The sequence below is a fragment of the Doryrhamphus excisus genome, chromosome 14, assembly GCF_030265055.1.
Source record: "Doryrhamphus excisus isolate RoL2022-K1 chromosome 14, RoL_Dexc_1.0, whole genome shotgun sequence".
NCBI lineage: Eukaryota > Metazoa > Chordata > Actinopteri > Syngnathiformes > Syngnathidae > Doryrhamphus > Doryrhamphus excisus.
Genome location: NC_080479.1, coordinates 5663452 through 5682692, shown reverse-complemented (window position 1 = coordinate 5682692; position 19241 = coordinate 5663452). Strand labels below are relative to the sequence as shown.

The following is a 19241-nucleotide window of genomic DNA, read 5'->3' as shown; positions in this document are numbered from 1 at the left end:
AAAGTTTTGACTGTAGCTACTTCACTATTGATGAATTATTTAGTTCCATTAGCAAACTAATATTACATCTATGGTTGTTTTATGTAGTTACAGCGTTAAAATGAAAAAAAAAAGAAAAACGCTGCATATCAGCCATATTTGTAGTCTTGTTCATTAAGATACACTCCTTGGGTAGCAAAGGGCCACTTTGCTGTTTTTCAATTTATTTAACACATACTGACTGTCAACATGTATCTCCCTAACTATTTATTAATTATTTACTCACATATGTAGCTATTTAATGGACTTTTCATGTGTGGGAAATGTATGATTATGCCATTATTATGCCTGCTAGCGAGATAGCTGTTTACCGAACGATTAGCTATCTATTGAGTAGGTTTGCTAGTTTAACTTCTAGCTAATTTAACTTGCTAGTTAAAATATGTGTCTATATTGTATAGCCTATATAAACACAGTGTTTGCCTTCTACACGCCAGTTTTTTTCCCGTGGGATTGGTCGATATAGCTTAGCATCGGCAGGTGTAGCTAATGCCAAGACAACACTCCATCATGGCGTCTCACGCCCTCTTGGTTATTTTTAGTGCGGACCATCAGAAGCTCGGTTTGTGCTAACCGAGCGGCGCTCCTGTTGAGTCACGGTTCTGAAAAGGTTCTCCTCGGCTCAATTAGGACATCCGAGAAGGACTGACGGAACAACACGGCCGCGCCGCAGAGCTCCGCCGGTGCCAGGACACTTTACCGGAGCGTATCCCGGTGCCAGAACCTTCACCGAGGAACAAAGGTATCGAACGTTGTGGTAAAAGTTGCTGAGTGCATGTTTGGTGCGGTGGGCTTTGTTTGAGGAACCATCGCGAACGTCTGCAAGTGTCAATAAAGTTTGGACTGTCGTTTGGAGTGTTGTTTATTAACGTTATTATTACTCGGTACGGTCCGAATCATATTTATTTGTATCGTTGTGACAGCTCAGGCTCGTGCAAATGACTGGTCACTTTATTAGGTACACCGAGGGTATCCAATCTGGGGACGGGGGGCCACATTTGGGTCCACAGCTCCTGTTTATCCATGTTTTGTCATCTAAAAACATAATCAAGCACTTCCAAGGACGATTAATTAAAGACACACTCACTTATTAGCCAGTTTGATCAATCAAATAATAATGTACAATTAAAGACATGACAAAAATAATAATAAAGTAATAACAAACAAAAAATATATCAATGTTCTGAATAAAATATATAATAAGAAACATTATACATAACTTAAAAAATAATATAGTAATGCATAATAAAAACAATCAAAGGCTGCTAAAATCTATGATATCTATAAGTAGCATACGTAATAATAATAAATAATAAACAAAATAATGTCATAATATAATTTTAAAAATGTATTATATCGAACACGACAAAAGACAATTAGAGACACACCAAAAATTCACCAAAGTAGTAATTCTATAAATAATACAATCATATGATATACATAATAAAAACAACCATAATAATAATAATAACATAATATGATTAACACTGTTACGGACAAATAACTAGAGACACAGAAAAATAATCCATAAATAAATACATCGTCATTAGAGGACAGATAGAAAAAGGGTACAGGAAATATTGTTTGTGTATAATGTGTATTTCTCTACTGCCTTGCAATAACAGAAGCTAGCATGTTGCATTGATTCAAGTCAAACTCTAGGCTTGATGTTTGTACTATATATGTGGTTTGTACTACTGTAGTTTGTACTATATGTGCTTTGTACTACTGTAGTTTGTACTATATGTGCTTTGTACTACTGTAGTTTGTACTATATGTGCTTTGTACTACTGTAGTTTGTACTATATGTGCTTTGTACTACTGTGGTTTGTACTATATGTGCTTTGTACTACTGTGGTTTGTACTATATGTGGTTTGTACTACTGTAGTTTGTACTATTTGTGGTTTGTACTACTGTGGTTTGTACTATGTGTGGTTTGTACTACTGTGGTTTGTACTACTGTAGTTTGTACTATACGTATGTGGTTTGTACTACTGTGGTTTGTACTGTATGTGGTTTATACGGTTTGTACTACTGTGGTTTGTACTACTGTAGTTTGTACTATACGTATGTGGTTTGTACTACTGTGGTTTGTACTATATGTGGTCTTGTACTACTGTGGTTTGTACTATATGTGGTTTGTACGGTTTGTACTATTTGTGGTTTGTACTATATGTAGTTTGTACTACTGTGGTTTGTACGGTTTGTACTATATGTGGTTTGTACTACTGTGGTTTGTACTATGTGTGGTTTGTACTACTGTGGTTTGTACGGTTTGTACTACTGTGGTTTGTACTATGTGTGTTTTGTACTACTGTGGTTTGTACGGTTTGTACTACTGTGGTTTGTACTATATGTGGTTTGTACTACTGTGGTTTGTACGGTTTGTATTACTGTGGTTTGTACGGTTTGTACTATATGTGGTTTGTACTATATGTGGTTTGTACTACTGTGGTTTGTACGGTTTGTATTACTGTGGTTTGTACGGTTTGTACTACTGTGGTTTGTACGGTTTGTACTATTTGTGGTTTGTACTACTGTGGTTTGTACGGTTTGTACTATATGTGGTTTGTACTATATGTGGTTTGTACTACTGTGGTTTGTACTATATGTGGTTTGTACTACTGTGGTTTGTACGGTTTGTATTACTGTGGTTTGTACGGTTTGTACTACTGTGGTTTGTACGGTTTGTACTATTTGTGGTTTGTACTACTGTGGTTTGTACGGTTTGTACTATATGTGGTTTGTACTACTGTGGTTTGTACTATATGTAGTTTGTACTACTGTGGTTTGTACGGTTTGTACTACTGTGGTTTGTACTATATGTGGTTTGTACTATATGTGGTTTGTACGGTTTGTACTATATATGTGGTTTGTACTGCTGTGGTTTGTACTATATGTGGTTTGTACTATATGTGGTTTGTACTCTATGTGGTTTGTACTACTGTGGTTTTCTACTATATGTGGTTTGTACTACTGTGGTTTGTACTTTATGTGGTTTGTACTACTGTGGTTTGTACTATTTGTGGTTTGTACTACTGTGGTTTGTACGGTTCGTACTACTGTGGGTTGTATGGTTCGTACTACTATGGTTTGTACTATATGTGGTTTGTACTACTGTGGTTTGTACTACTTTAGTTGTTTACTTGTTTGCTTCTAATGAAGCCAAACAAGAACAAGAATACGGCGTCCCTCCCATTGTGTTTGTGTATTTGTATGCTACGTAAGGTAGCATAAAGTGTGTATGGCGTACATGTTGACATGCCAGCTTGCTGCGGCTTCGCGACGCTAAAGTCCCCGCCGTCAGACGGCTGCTGAATATAGCTGCAAGGATCAGATATGCACGCTAGACACGCCTTGCTCAGCTGTCGCTGGGCGTCGTGCAGCAAAGACGCAAACACCGAGTCACACAGCTGCTGTGGACGCTGCAGGCTCCAGACGCCACCAGTCCACCAGTCCACCAGTCCACCGGTCCACCAGTCCACCAGTCCACCGGTCCACCAGTCCATAAGCGTGGTGTCCCTTCACGGTGCTTGGTGGTGATCACATTAGCGTTTGTTGTTAGCTGCCAGTCACTCGCTTGCTATGTGATTTCTGGCGGAAATATGGAAGCTCACGGCTGGCCTGCTGGATGAGCAATATGGCCGCCACCATCAGTGCTCATGAAGGAGAACCTGCTCTCCTTCATACGACGTGTTGGCTTGGCTTCATAAAATGGACATGACATGTTGCTAACATGTTGCATGTCGTTAACGTGCTGTTGTAGACGAATGGCGTGTGTTCCAGTATCGTGGTATCAAAGGGTTGGCTGCAGATACATGTATCGCTTTGTCACCATTCTGCTCACTGTGTACTCATACGTATTTATATTTCATGTTTCCGTGTTTCAAGCCAGTTACCATGGAGGTTTTGATGGAGCGTCTGGAGCGGGCGGTGACGCGCCTGGAGCAGGTGACGGCGTCCGGGGGCGTGTCCAACGTGGCAAACGGAGGCAAGCCTGCTGGGATGTTTGCACCATGGAGCGAAGACAGCATCTTGGAAACGTATCAAGGTTCACGTGTGTGTGTGTGTGTTCCAGATGCTTCCCAGTGCGTGGAGGCCTTCGATGTGCTTCTGATGGGTCCACTGACGGACTACGTGAACATCAGCCGGGCCATCGGCAGCGAAGTGGAGAAACATGTCAGTGATGCCCGTGCACCCAAATATCACCATCTTCTCACTGTCTCTGATGGGTCAGGTGTCCCAATAAGGTGTCACCCAGCTGATGGTTTACCTCCTTCACTCTCGTACGGCTTCATGTCATCGCTCCTCTCTTACAAACGCACGCTAGTACAGGGGTGGGCAAACTACGGCCCGGGGGCCACATCCGGCCCGCCAAGTGTTTCAATATGGCCCGCCTGTTTTTTCCAAATATTTCATTTGAACTCAACATACAACCTGGCATCGTGGCTTGGGCCAACTTTTTGATGGTTGAGGTAGCTGCTTTATCAATTTCGTTATTTGATGTGGTCTGTTGTTTACAAAATGCTCCTGGAAAAAGGGACACAAGCACAATAATAGTAATACAAATAATAATAATAATAATAATAATAATAATAATAATAATAATAATAATAATAATAATAATAATAATAATAATAATAATAATAATAATAATAATAATAATAATAATAATAATAATAATAATAATAATAATATGATAATAATGTTGTCAATAATGATAATAATACTACTATTATATTAATATTGTTGTTAATAATATTAATATAATAATGGTAGTAATATTACAAAATACTCCTGGAAAAAGGAGCACAAGCACAATAATAGTAATACAAATAGTGATAATAATACTACTATTATATTAATATTGTTGTTAATAATATTAATATAATAATGGTAGTAATATTATTATTATAACAAAATAATAATAATATAATAACATTACTATAACTAATAATAATAATAATTCTAATAAAAATAACAATAATAATAATACATTTATAACACACTTTACATCAAATAAATGATTTCAAAGTGCACATATAGCAGATTGCATAACACCTTTACATGTAAAATATGTGTAAAAATATAGGTGTAAAAATGGACTGTTACGTGTAAAATACTACATAATCCCCCCCCCCCCCCCCGTCAATTTTGTTAAATTAATGCGGCCCGCGAGTCAAAAAGTTTGCCCACCCCTGCACTAGTATGTGGACCTGGCTGGATCTTCCAGAACCGCTCGTGTCCAAAGTACAGCCCCCTTTTTATTATGTTATTGGAACATTCTAAAAATAGCAGCAAAAATGGAAACATTTCTCGTCGTTGTACAAGAATGAAGCCAAAGTAGTACAAGACAAAAGCGACAAATAATAGTATGAACTAATAATAGTATGTTGAACTATAAAAAATAAAAAAATAAAACTAAACAAAATTTGTAATCTGTAAAAAAAAAATGGTTGGGAATAAATAAATATTTATTTTCGGAATAAAGTCATATTATTAAGACGAGGGAATGTGCAGGAAGAACATTTCAGTCATTGTAAAATAAAAAACAACAACAATGGAAAAACAGCTGTATTGGTACAAGAATAAAATGGAAATATTAAGATAAAAAAGGGAATGTCATATTCCCACTATTGTAACTTCTAGGAAAAAGAAGGTTTGAGAATAAACGTGAATATTGTGATGAAAAGTAATATCATTTTAGTAGCATGGAGCATTGATCTCTTGGAGATGAATAAAGTATCGCCACATCAAGCCGTCCATCCATGGTAGGATCTTCTAGAGGTAGAGGGGTGTCCAAAGGGCAGCCCAAGGATCATTTGTGGCCCACATTCTAAAACTGGAATTTAGCTAGAACAAAAACAGCTGTACTTCATAAGAATAAAGTCAAGAATCATTTCAAAACTTTGGCGAAAAATGTTTATTTTTAAAAAATGATTTGTAATTTTCCAAGAAAAAGCTGTAAAAATTCCGAAGTTGTAAAGTTACAAGAAGTCAGTCGAAATATGATGGGAATAGGACCAACATCAGCCTGTGGGGATCTTCTATTTGAGGAGACCCCATGTAGACAAACAGTATTTTAAGGCTCAGACGTTCTCCAACCAAGCAACTCCAACTCTAGCAAGCAGCCAATGACAGAAAAGAATTCAGTCACATGGATTTCCAACAATGGCCTGTGGGACTCCTGAAGCAGCTGACGGGTACCGTCAGGCCAAGGAGTATGCAGCAAAAACTCCGGTGTGGGAGGAATTCGGTGAGGTCATGGAGCACAACTTTCGGTCGGCCTCAAAGATGTTCTGGCAAACCGTCCGGTGCCTCAGTGCCCTGCCCACACGGTTTATAGTGGGGACGGGGGCCTGCTGACCTCGACTGAGGATGTAGTCGGACGGTGGAAGTGAAGACTTTGAGGCCCTTCTCAATCCCACTAACATACCTTCCATAGAGGAAGCAGAGTCTGAGGTATCTGGGGTGGTCAAAATGCTCCCCAGTGGCAAAGCTCTGGGGGTGGACAAGTTCCATCCAGAATTCCAAAAGAATCTGGATGTTGGCTGACACGTCTCTTCAACATTACGTGGAAGTCGGGAACAGTACGTTTGGATTGGCAGGCCGGGGTGGTGGTCCCCCTCTTCAAGAAGGGTGAAGACCGGAGAGGGATCACACTCCTCAGCCTCCCTGGGAAAGTCTAAGACCTAAGACCGTTGGTCGAATCTTTGCTACAAGAGGTCCAATGCGGTTTTCGTCCCGGTCGCGGAACAAGTTTGCCCAACCGGTCTACATGTGCTTTGTGGACTTGGAAAAGGCATTTGACCGTGTCCCTCGTGGCGTCCTTTGGATTCTCCCGGAGTACGGGATTGGTGGTGCCCTGATTGCCATCCGGCCCAGAGCAGGAGCCCGGTTGGCATTGCCGGCAGTAAGTCCAGCCTGTTTCTGGTGAACGTTGGCCTCTGCCAGGGCAGTCCTTTGTCATCCATTCTATTCCATCATTTTCATGGACAGACTTTGTAGGCGCTTCCAAGGCGTCGAGGGAGTCCAGTTCGGGGGCCTTAGAATCTCAGCTCTGCTATTTGCAGATGATGTGGTTCTTATGGCCTCTTTGGTTTGCATCTGAGTGTGAAGCTTCTGGGATGAGACTCAGCACCTCCAAATCAGAGGCCATGGTTCTCAGTGCTCCCTCCGGGTTGGGAATGAGGTCCTGCCCCAGGTGGAGGAGTTTAAGTATCTGGGGGTCTTGTTCACGAGTGAGGGAAGGTGGGATCGTGAGGTTGACAGATGTCTGCAGGAATGCGGTCGCTGGACACCGGACCGTCGTGGTGAAAAGAGATCTGAGCCGGAACGCAAAGCTCTCAATTTACCCCCCCATTTTGTTCCCACCCTCACCTATGGTCAGGAGCTTTGGGTCGTGACCGAAAGAACGAGATGGTGGATACAAGGGACTGAATGAGTTTCCTCTGTAGGGTAGCTGGACTCACCCTAAGACGTAGGGTGGGGAGCTCAGTCATACGGGAGGGGCTCAGAGTTCTCCTTCACTCCGAGAGGAACCAGTTGAGGTGGCTCGGTCATCTTTTCCGTATGCATGCCTAGCCAGGAAATGGACACGCTGGAGGGATTATGTCTCACAGCTGGCCTGGGAACACCTCGGTGTCCTCCCGGTGGAGCTGGAGGAGGTGGCCGGGGACCGGGAAGTCTGGGCTTCCCAACTGAGACTGCTGCCCCCGCGACCCGGACCCGGATAAGCGAAGGAAAATGCATGGATGGCTTTACAACAATTTTACCCAAGAAAAATATACGTATGTGTTGGTATTGGAATGGCTGCACGGTGGTCGAGTGGTTAGCGCGCAGACCTCACAGCTAGGAGAACCGAGTTCAATTCCACCCTCCCATCTCTGTGTGGAGTTTGCGTGTTCTCCCTGCACATGCGGGTTTGTGGGTTTTCTCCGGGTACTCCGGTTTCCTCCCACATTCCAAAAACATGCTAGGTTAATTGGCCACTCCAAATTGTCCATAGGTATGAATGTGAGTGTGAATGGTTGTTTGTATATATGTGCCCCAGGGTGACAGCTGGGATAGGCTCCAGCATCCCCCACGACCCTCGTGAGGAAAAGCTGTAGAAAATGAATGAATGATTGAATGGTATTGGAATCGGAAATTGTGAGTCGGACAATATCGGCATAGCGGCAATCGGCAAAAAAGCCAATATCAGACTACCCTACAAAAATAGCTGTAATTGGACAAAAGGAGAGTATAGAGCTGAAATATTCAAAATATCTTCTTTTCTAACTTTGTAATGCGGTGAGAATCAAGCCACGCAACATCAATAATTGGAAAATGAAAAAGGAGCCAATGTGGGGAAAAGGTTGTGATATTTCGATTAAGATGTGGGAAATGTTGGAATCTTACGAGAAAACATCTCACATTCTATTGGGAAAAAAGATGCAATTTGACCAGAATAAACTTGAAATATTTGGAGGAAAAATAATGATCATTTTTACTAGCAAAGAGTTGAACTATTAAAGAAAAAAGGGCATTGAAAAGTGGTAATGTTAAGAGAAACAATACATGCTTAGGTTGGGTATTATTCAAGTCATAATAAAAAGTCACAATATTATTCATAATATTAGCAATTATTTAACAATATGTTGAAACATATGTGGAAAAGGAAGGAAAGTTGATATGAATAATACGTGGTCCCTTGGGATGTAACGGGTGGTCCTAAGTGGCCCCACGCCACATTCTGAAAATATGACTTCAAATAACGAGAAGCGGTCATTTTATGACCAACATCAGCTCATTTTACACGGTGCCTTGCTCCGAAGCCGGGCCGGCTCCTTGTAAGGGCAACAGCTCCGTGGTGATTCCTTGGGACACCTTTTCCCAAACAAAGCTCCGCTTTCACGCTCTTCATGGTCTCTTCTTACAGGCGGAGATGGTGACCAAAGCCTTGCACACTCAGAAGACTTTCCTCCGCGTGGCTGCGACACACCAGGAACCCGCACAGGTACGAGCACGCGGGAATTCCATCATCCACCACGCTTGAAATGGAGGTGCAGGTCCACCTGATATTGTAGGTCTTCACAGAGGGATGAAAACAAGCACGCATTCCCTATATGTGCCCTGCCATTGGCTCGCCCAAGCCAGCTGGGGTAGGCTCCAGCATACCGTGGTGCCACCCTCTTGAGGATAAGCAGCATAGAAAATGGATGGAATTTAATATTTAAAATATAAAAAAAAACATAAACATTCATTCATTCATTCATTCATTTTCTACCGCTTTTCCTCACGAGGGTCGCGGGGGGTGCTGGAGCCTATCCCAGCTGTCTTCGGGCGAGAGGCGGGATACACCCTGGACTGGTGGCCAACCAATCACAGGGCACATATAGACAAACAACCATTCACACTCACATTCATACCTATGGACAATTTGGAGTGGCTAATTAACCTAGCATGTTTTTGGAATGTGGGAGGAAACCGGAGTACCCGGAGAAAAGCCACGCATGCACGGGGAGAACATGCAAACTCCACACAGAGATGGCCGAGGGTGGGGATTGAACCCTGGTCTCCTAGCTGTGAGGTCTGCGCGCTAACCACTAGACCGCCGTGCCGCCCAAAACATAAACATAGTACATAAAAAATAAATGTCAACAAAGTGGCATTCAAAAGTGTAATATTAGCACTTTAGCATGACATGGCTATGCTAGCTTGCTAATGTGGCATCCACGATGTTGGATGGACTGTCAGCGGTACGGCCATGCTAGCACACACGCTAAGCCTTCTTCCACAGGCACAGCTCTGTGACTTTTTATGGTCATGTTCTATGGTTGGGTCTGTTGTCATCCGTGTGTGTGCGTGCTATCCTTCATCTGTAGCCTACCAGTGGAGGAGATCTTCCACTCCCACCACGTCACGTGATGCTTGAAATCCAGGGGGCTCCCATCTGTGAGGGAAGGTCCTCAGGGGCGGTCTGATGATGAGAATAAGCAGGGCTGTGTGTGAGGTGAGCAGTTAACATGGATGAGGTCGTCTGCCTTACAAGGCCACAGGGATCTCCTCCAGCGCCCAGGAATGTTGCAGGAAGGAGTGACCAAGACGAGGGAGCCAAATGGCGTGAGAGGGGATGTTGTGATGGAAAAGTTACCCTGCAGCAGCTAATAAAAGTTAGCGAGCTGCTTTAGGAAGCAGATGAACCATCTCCAGCATCTTCTTATTAGCTTACATATGATCTGCACGGGTATCCATCTTTCATAAGCAGGAATCTGATCAGATGTACGTATATTCCCATGAAATCTTTCTTGCCAGTTTGTGTCATCTTTCTAATGAAGCACAGTGACTCCAGGCACCTCAAATGACCGGTGTATCAAAATATCAACATTTTCATAGAATCCATGATACAGCATTAAGCTGTGTTATCATCATGTCAGGAATCGATAGTTTGGTATCGACCCGCATGTCACTACCTCTCTGCCCTTTAGTACTCCATGACACGGCAAGTGCTGCTTTCAATTGACTCATGTCTCAGACACCACAGCCGTGCCTGGCAACTTTCACGACGTGATGCTATGTTGCTAGATGCTAATGCTAATGCTTGTTAGCATTTAAGCTAATTGACTCATGTCTAAAGGCAAATACACACATGGCATTATGCAGAGAGGTTATAGGACAGCCTTGGCACTTTCTGTACTTGAGGTTCTCTTGCTAGGTGCTAGCATGATGACTGTTAGCATGTTAGCATTTTAGATAATTTACTTATGTCTAAAGGCAAATACACACATGGCATGATGTGGGGACACTATGGGACTGCCTTAACACCTTCGGCTCTCTTGCTAGTTGCTATCATGATGCTAGTTAGCATGTTAGCATTTTAGCAGTTTAGATAATTTACTCATGTCTAAAGGCAAATACACACATGATATGATGTGGGGACACTATGGGACTGCCTTAACACTTTCGGCTCTCTTGCTAGTTGCTATCATGATGACCATTAGCATTTTAGCATTTTAGATAATTTACTCATGTCTAAAGGCAAATACACACAGGATATGATGTGGGGACACTATGGGACTGCCTTAACACTTTTGTCTCTCTTGCTAGTTGCTATCATGATGATCGTTAGCATGTTAGCATTTTAGCATTTTCGATCATTTGGTCATACATTCTACCGTGCCTCACGTCATATTTGCAGATGGAACTTCACGACCTGCTGAAGCCCATTTGTGACCACATCCAGGAGATCCAGACCTTCAGAGAACGGAACCGGGGCAGCAGCCTCTTCAACCACCTCTCGGCCGTCAGCGAGAGCATCCCCGCCCTCGGCTGGGTGGCCGTGGTAGGAAATATTATCTGAGAACTCCAAGTCAAATCCTCACGCGCCTCATCTCATGGTGCTGATGGTTATGGTCTGCACCCTTCCAGGACCAGAAGCCGGGCCCGTATGTGAAGGAGATGAACGACGCCGCCACCTTCTACACCAACAGAGTACTGAAGGACTACAAAGAAAGGTAACAGATGTATTATATGTATATATGTATATACGCTGTATTTTAGCATATCAAATCTTTATTTTGGTAATATGATATTGTTATATCTTATTTTTAAGATATAAAAATGAGTCGAGTAGCCTGTTCATTGTCGGCCATCCACATCCAAAATCCCAGCAGTTAGCATGACGCCGTGCTAATCCACACCACAATGATACACATTCATTTGGTCGACGCGTGACGTGCCGTACGAGTGGTTCAACCTCCATTGTCGATGCCTTGCAGGGACCGACGCCACGTGGACTGGGTACGCTCCTACCTGTCCATCTGGACCCACATGCAGTCCTTCATCAAGCAGCACCACGCCGGCGGACTCGTCTGGAGCAAGACCGTCAGTTGACTGATCATATCCTACATCTCACATATCACTGACTTCCTGTGTGTATGCGTGTCTCGGTGTGTGTGTGTGTGCGTTTGTGATGAATGAAGGGGCCTCGGTTTTCATTTCGTCATTAAGAAAAAATGATAGCATTTAAAAGCTAAAGCGGAACTAATGTTAGACAACACGTGCTGAAACCTGAGCACCTACAATGTGTGTGTGTGTGTGTGTGTCAGCTGCTAGCCCTCCTGTTGTCGCACAAGTGTGTGTGTGACAGGTGGAGTTCATTGAATGGAGGTTTTCTTCCTCACATGACAAAGGGTCTGTGTGGCGACCCGCCTGCACCGCCGTAACTTCAACTGCAGGATACGCCGTCATGTGACGCTCAAAGCGTCCACTGATGACACATTGCACCGGCCGTCCACGCAGCTGCCCTCCTCTCACACACGCCACTCTGCTCTTCCTAGCGCACCTTCTTCGCGCTTCACACCATGACAGGCTCGCTCTTGTAGATTCACATTCAACACAGTCGATGTCCTGCCAATTAGTCACCAGATGGTACGTTACACATACCATGGTATGGTATGTTATACACCAGGCACAGTCAACCTGGACCTCTGTGTTCACATTACACCTTCACTTCTAAGTGGATCCAGCTGTACTTCTGGTCCACTTCAGCTGTGATGGGCTATCAAAGTCAATATAACATCAACACAAGGCAAAATGAACCTGAACCACTTTGTGTTCACATTACACCTTCTTTTCAAAGTGGATCCAGCTGTACTTCTGGTCCACTTCAGCTGTGATGGGCTATCAAAGTCAATATAACATCAACACAAGGCAAAAGGAACCTGAACCACTTTGTGTTCACATTACACCTTCATTTCAAAGTGGATCCAGTTGTACTTCTGGTCCACTTCAGCTGTGATGGGCTATCAAAGTCAATATAACATCAACACAAGGCAAAATGAACCTGAACCACTTTGTGTTCACATTACACCTTCATTTCAAAGTGGATCCAGTTGTACTTCTGGTCCACTTCAGCTGTGATGGGCTATCAAAGTCAGTATAACGTCAACACAAGGTGAAGTGACCCTGAACCACTTTGCGTTCACATTACACCTTCACTTCAAAGTGGATCCAGTTGTACTTCTGGTCCACTTCAGCTGTGATGGGCTATCAAAGTCAATATAACGTCAACACAAGGCAAAAAGAACTTGAACCACTTTGTTTTCACATTACACCTTCATTTCAAAGTGGATCCAGTTGTACTTCTGGTCCACTTCAGCTGTGATGGGCTATCAAAGTCAATATATTGTCAACACAAAGTGAAGTCACTCTGAACCACTTTGCGTTCACATTACACCTTCATTTCAAAGTGGATCCAGTTGTACTTCTGGTCCACTTCAGCTGTGATGGGCTATCAAAGTCAATATAACATCAACACAAGGCAAAATGAACCTGAACAACTTTGTGTTCACATTACACCTTCATTTCAAAGTGGATCCAGTTGTACTTCTGGTCCACTTCAGCTGTGATGGGCTATCAAAGTCAATATAACGTCAACACAAGGCAAAATGAACCTGAACCACTTTGTGTTCACATTACACCTTCATTTCAAAGTGGATCCAGTTGTACTTCTGGTCCACTTCAGCTGTGATGGGCTATCAAAGTCAGTATAACGTCAACACAAGGCAAAATGAACCTGAACCACTTTGCGTTCACATTACACCTTCATTTCAAAGTGGATCCAGTTGTACTTCTGGTCCACTTCAGCTGTGATGGGCTATCAAAGTCAATATAACGTCAACACAAGGCAAAATGAACCTGAACCACTTTGCGTTCACATTACACCTTCATTTCAAAGTGGATCCAGTTGTACTTCTGGTCCACTTCAGCTGTGATGGGCTATCAAAGTCAATATAACATCAACACAAGGTGAAGTGACCCTGAACCACTTTGAGTTCACATTACACCTTCATTTCAAAGTGGATCCAGTTGTACTTCTGGTCCACTTCAGCTGTGATGGGCTATCAAAGTCAATATAACGTCAACACAAGGCAAAATGAACCTGAACCACTTTGTGTTCACATTACACCTTCATTTCAAAGTGGATCCAGTTGTACTTCTGGTCCACTTCAGCTGTGATGGGCTATCAAAGTCAATATAACGTCAACACAAAGTGAAGTGACCCTGAACCACTTTGCGTTCACATTACACCTTCATTTCAAAGTGGATCCAGTTGTACTTCTGGTCCACTTCAGCTGTGATGGGCTATCAAAGTCAATATAACGTCAACACAAAGTGAAGTGACCCTGAACCACTTTGCGTTCACATTACACCTTCATTTCAAAGTGGATCCAGTTGTACTTCTGGTCCACTTCAGCTGTGATGGGCTATCAAAGTCAATATAACGTCAACACAAAGTGAAGTGACCCTGAACCACTTTGCGTTCACATTACACCTTCATTTCAAAGTGGATCCAGTTGTACTTCTGGTCCACTTCAGCTGTGATGGGCTATCAAAGTCAATATAACATCAACACAAGGCAAAATGAACCTGAACCACTTTGTGTTCACATTACACTTTCATTTCAAAGTGGATCCAGTTGTACTTCTGGTCCACTTTAGCTGTGATGGGCTATCAAAGTCAATATATTGTCAACACAAAGTGAAGTGACCCTGAACCACTTTGCGTTCACATTACACCTTCATTTCAAAGTGGATCCAGTTGTACTTCTGGTCCACTTCAGCTGTGATGGGCTATCAAAGTCAATATAACGTCAACACAAGGCAAAAAGAACTTGAACCACTTTGTTTTCACATTACACCTTCATTTCAAAGTGGATCCAGTTGTACTTCTGGTCCACTTCAGCTGTGATGGGCTATCAAAGTCAATATAACATCAACACAAGGCAAAATGAACCTGAACCACTTTGTGTTCACATTACACTTTCATTTCAAAGTGGATCCAGTTGTACTTCTGGTCCACTTCAGCTGTGATGGGCTATCAAAGTCAATATATTGTCAACACAAAGTGAAGTGACCCTGAACCACTTTGCGTTCACATTACACCTTCATTTCAAAGTGGATCCAGTTGTACTTCTGGTCCACTTCAGCTGTGATGGGCTATCAAAGTCAATATAACATCAACACAAGGCAAAATGAACCTGAACCACTTTGTGTTCACATTACACCTTCATTTCAAAGTGGATCCAGTTGTACTTCTGGTCCACTTCAGCTGTGATGGGCTATCAAAGTCAATATAATGTCAACACAGGGCAAAATGAACCTGAACCACTTTGTGTTCACATTACACCTTCATTTCAAAGTGGATCCAGTTGTACTTCTGGTCCACTTCAGCTGTGATGGGCTGTCAAAATCATAGAAGGTGAAGTGAACCTGAACCACTTTGTGTTCACATTGTCGGTCAGCATGTCCTGCACTTCTTTTCAAATCTGCTCCCTTTTAGTGAGAACACATTGTGGCACATAAGCATTCCAATCCACATCACAATGTGGTCTGACTTTGCCTTTCATAACTTAAAGCGGATCAGAAAGAGAACTGGATCTTGTTTCAAAGTGTGAACACAACAAGAGCCTAGCCAGTTTGTTGTTGGTACCATTTTGGGTTTGCAACACAATGATCTCAGACCCCTGTGAAGCACTTTGGTTTGCTGAGCTTGTGCAATGTGAACACAAAGTGGTTTGGGCTCTCGTAAAACTTGCAGATCTATGCTGATCCACCTGCTGCAGTAGAATGGAGTTGACACCTTTTCTCCTCCTCCTCCTCCAAGCCCCGCCCTTTGAAAACGACTGTGTGTAGTCATGTGCGATTACAATGATTCCCTTCTCAGGTGATACCATACAGCTCATGTATTTGGTAGATTTTAAAGGTTTTATCTTTCTAATGAAGCACAGTGACTCCAGGAACCTCAAATGACCGGTGTATCAAAATATCAACATTTTCATAGAATCCATTAAGCTGTGTTATCATCATGTCAGGAATCGATAGTTTGGTATCGACCCGCACGTCACTACCTCTCTGCCCTTTAGTACTCCATGACAAGGCAAGTGCTGCTTTCAATTGGAAAACAACACATGGCATCATGTGCAGACACCACAGCCGTGCCTGGCAACTTTCACGACGTGATGCTATGTTGCTAGATGCTAGCATGCTAATTGCTAGCTTGTTAGCATTTAAGCTAATTTACTCATGTCTAAAGGCAAATACACACATGGCATTATGCAGGGAGGTTATAGGACAGCCGTGGCACTTTCTGTACTTGAGGCTCTCTTGCTAGGTGGTAGCATGATGACTGTTAGCATGTTAGCATTTTAGCTAATTTACTGATGTTTAAAGGCAAATACACACATGGCATGATGTGGGGACACTATGGGACTGCCTTAACACTTTCGGCTCTCTTGCTAGTTGCTGTCATGATGATCGTTAGCATGTTAGCATTTTATCATTTTAGATAATTTCCTCATGTCTAAAGGCAAATACACACATGGCATGATGTGGGGACACTATGGGACTGCCTTAACACTTTCGGCTCTCTTGGTAGTTGCTATCATGATGATCGTTAGCATGTTAGCATTTTAGCATTTTACCATTTTAGATAATTTACTCATATATAAAGGCAAATACACACATGACATGATGTGGGGACACTATGGGACTATGGTAACAGTTAGCATATTAGCTTTTTTGCTAAGTTCCTCACGTAATGTATGCACAAATTGCTTGGTGCCGTGGCACAGAAGACACCGGGCCCGGGGTTCAAAGCACAGGTTGCACAGGTTGGAATTTTCTAGTATTCTATCATAGCGTATTATTGATTTTATTTGACCATAACTTATAACAATATACTTGATTTATTTGTGTTTTATTTAATTGTATTGGATGGTATTATTTTCTCTTGTATTTTTATTTTTACATAATTTTATTTAACTTTAGTCTATTATATTTCATTTCCTGTATTTGACTATTATTTGGTTTTATTGCATGATATTTGATTGTAATATTTGACTGATATTATTTAAGTTTGTTGTATTGTCTTTGATTGGATGTTGTTGCTGTTTAGCATGCTAGGAGATTCTGTTACTGGAATGTAGCTTGGATTTGATGGTTTGGTTCCCATGAGGTGAAGCGGAGGTGTTGCTAATGTTGCTAATGTAATGCTCCCCCTAGCGGTGACACGTGTCATCTGCATTGGTGTCCATCAGCTCACCTAATGGATCATCTAATGGGTTTTCCTAACATGTCACACACAGGGGCCCATCGCACCTCCTTCTCTTTTTGAGGCCCCCAGTCCTCCCTGTCCTCCTCCTCCTCCTGGACCTCCTCCCGTATTGTCAGATGAAGACCCTGAGGTTCCGAGCTCATCATCATCATCCCAGCACTCTGCTCTGTTTGCCCAGCTCAACCAGGGCTTGGACATCACCAGAGGTTGGTTCTGGTAGTCCGTGCTGTGACAGTGTCATGTGACATCTCCATGCACCCGTGTAGGTCTGAAGCACGTCTCGGACCAGCAGAAGACCCACAAGAACCCTCAACTTCGCTCCCAGGAAGCAGTGGGGAGCCACAGCGGCAAAGCTGGGACAAAGAAGTCCCCGGGAAAGACGCCGGTGCAGAAAGGGCTCCCTCTGCTGGAGCTGGAGGGCAAGAAGTGGAAGGTGGTAGGTGGCCTGCGACCTTCTCGGCAACATCCTGGGACGTCCTGGTTATTTCCAGTTCATACAGAGCCAGGTGATTGTCTGCTCTTTGCAGGAGAACTTTGAGAAGAAGCACGACCTGCTCATCCAGGACACAGAGCTCAAGCAGGTGGCGTACGTCTTCGGGTGCCATGACGCCACGCTGCAGATTCAAGGAAAGCTCAACTCCATCATCGTGGGTCAGAAAATTATGATTGTGATGAGCAACACCGAGCGTTTACACTTGACCATCACGCTCTTCAAGATATGTATTGAAGCCTGCATGCAGTGTGTAGTCGGAATGCTGATGTGTGTGTGTGTGTGTGTTCAGATAACTGCAAGAAGATGGGTGTGGTCTTTGAGAGCGTGGTGGGGATCGTGGAGATAATCAATTCCAAGGCTGTCCAGCTCCAGGTGAGCCTACTTTACAGCCACAATATTAGGTACACGTGGTCCGTCACGGAGGTGTGTGTGTGTGTGTGTGTGTGTGTGTAGGTGTTGGGAAGAGTTCCCACGATTTCCATCAACAAAACGGAAGGTTGCCAGGTGTACCTGAGTCCCGACTCCTTGACGTGCGACGTCGTCAGCGCCAAGAGCTCGGAGATGAACATCCTGATGCCGCAAGGCGACGGCGACTACGTGAGTGTGTGACGCACCGTGAGAAAGCAGACACGAATGCTTGTCAATGTGATTGTTGTGATTGTTTCTTTTGCGTGTGTGACTTTTCGATCGCAGAAGGAGTTCCCGCTTCCCGAGCAGTTCAAGAGCGTCTGGGACGGGTCCAAGCTGGTAACGGAACCCACCGAGATGGCAGGTTGATTGATCACGTCTGCTCAGACCTCATGTCTCACCGTAGGGAATATGAATATTGTTGTTATATCGTTATTGTTGACCAATTTATCCAACATGTACACAATCAGAAACAACTGCAGGATGTCGGTGCTTATCAAAAGGTGACATGTTTAAATCTCGATTTACAAGCATTTTAAAGTGGATGTGTTGTATAATACTGGATCACTGACGCTCTGTATCATTCAGCATTTTTATTATGGGGCTGATATTACGGAATTATTACATCATACCCATAAATCTCATCATGCTATGTCGTGACGTCCCCTGAGCTCACTCGGAAACAATCACCATGCTCCCCAAAACCCGACCAGCCACCTTTTAGCTAAAATGCTAACATGCTAACAGTCAAGGCAAGAGGCAAGAGAGCCTCAAGTTTAGAAAGTGCCAAGGTTGTCCTATAACCTCCCTACACCATGCCATATGTGTATTTGCCTGAAGACATGAGTAAATTAGCTTAAATGCTAACATGCTAACGGCTACCATGCTAGCACCTAGCAAGAGAGCATCAAGTTGAGAAAGTGCCAAGGTTGTCCTATAATCTCCGTACATCATGCCATGTGTGTATTTGCCTTTAGACATGAGTAAATTAGCTTAAATGCTAACATGCTAGCACCTAGCAAGAGGGCGTCAAGTTTAGAAAGTGCCAAGGTTGTCCAATAACCTCCCTACATCATGCCATGTGTGTATTTGCCTTTACATGTGAGTAAATTAGCTTAAATGCTAACATGCTAACAGTCGTCATGCTAGCACCTAGCAAGAGAGCCTCAAGTTTAGAAAGTGCCAAGGTTGTCCTATAACCTC

General features: G+C 43.1%; 1 protein-coding gene across 4 annotated transcripts; it reads left to right on the top strand.

Moving 5' to 3' along the window:
- The first annotated feature begins 427 nt into the window (after window positions 1-427).
- On the top strand, window positions 428-19202 carry cap2 (cyclase associated actin cytoskeleton regulatory protein 2). Of its 4 annotated transcripts, none has more exons than XM_058047074.1 (13): window positions 432-781; window positions 3936-4031; window positions 4119-4219; window positions 8961-9038; window positions 11220-11363; window positions 11450-11535; window positions 11800-11905; window positions 17169-17343; window positions 17404-17573; window positions 17665-17788; window positions 17920-18002; window positions 18084-18227; window positions 18324-19202. In XM_058047074.1, the coding sequence occupies exons 2-13, from the start codon at window positions 3941-3943 to the stop codon at window positions 18405-18407; spliced, it is 1386 nt and encodes a 461-aa protein (XP_057903057.1). In that variant the 5' UTR covers window positions 432-781; window positions 3936-3940; the 3' UTR covers window positions 18408-19202. The 4 variants fall into 4 exon arrangements, with proteins under 4 accessions (XP_057903055.1, XP_057903054.1, XP_057903057.1 ...); XM_058047073.1 differs by having other exon boundaries at window positions 434-781; window positions 3932-4031; XM_058047072.1 differs by having other exon boundaries at window positions 428-781; window positions 3936-4219.
- Window positions 19203-19241: the final 39 nt, after the last annotated feature.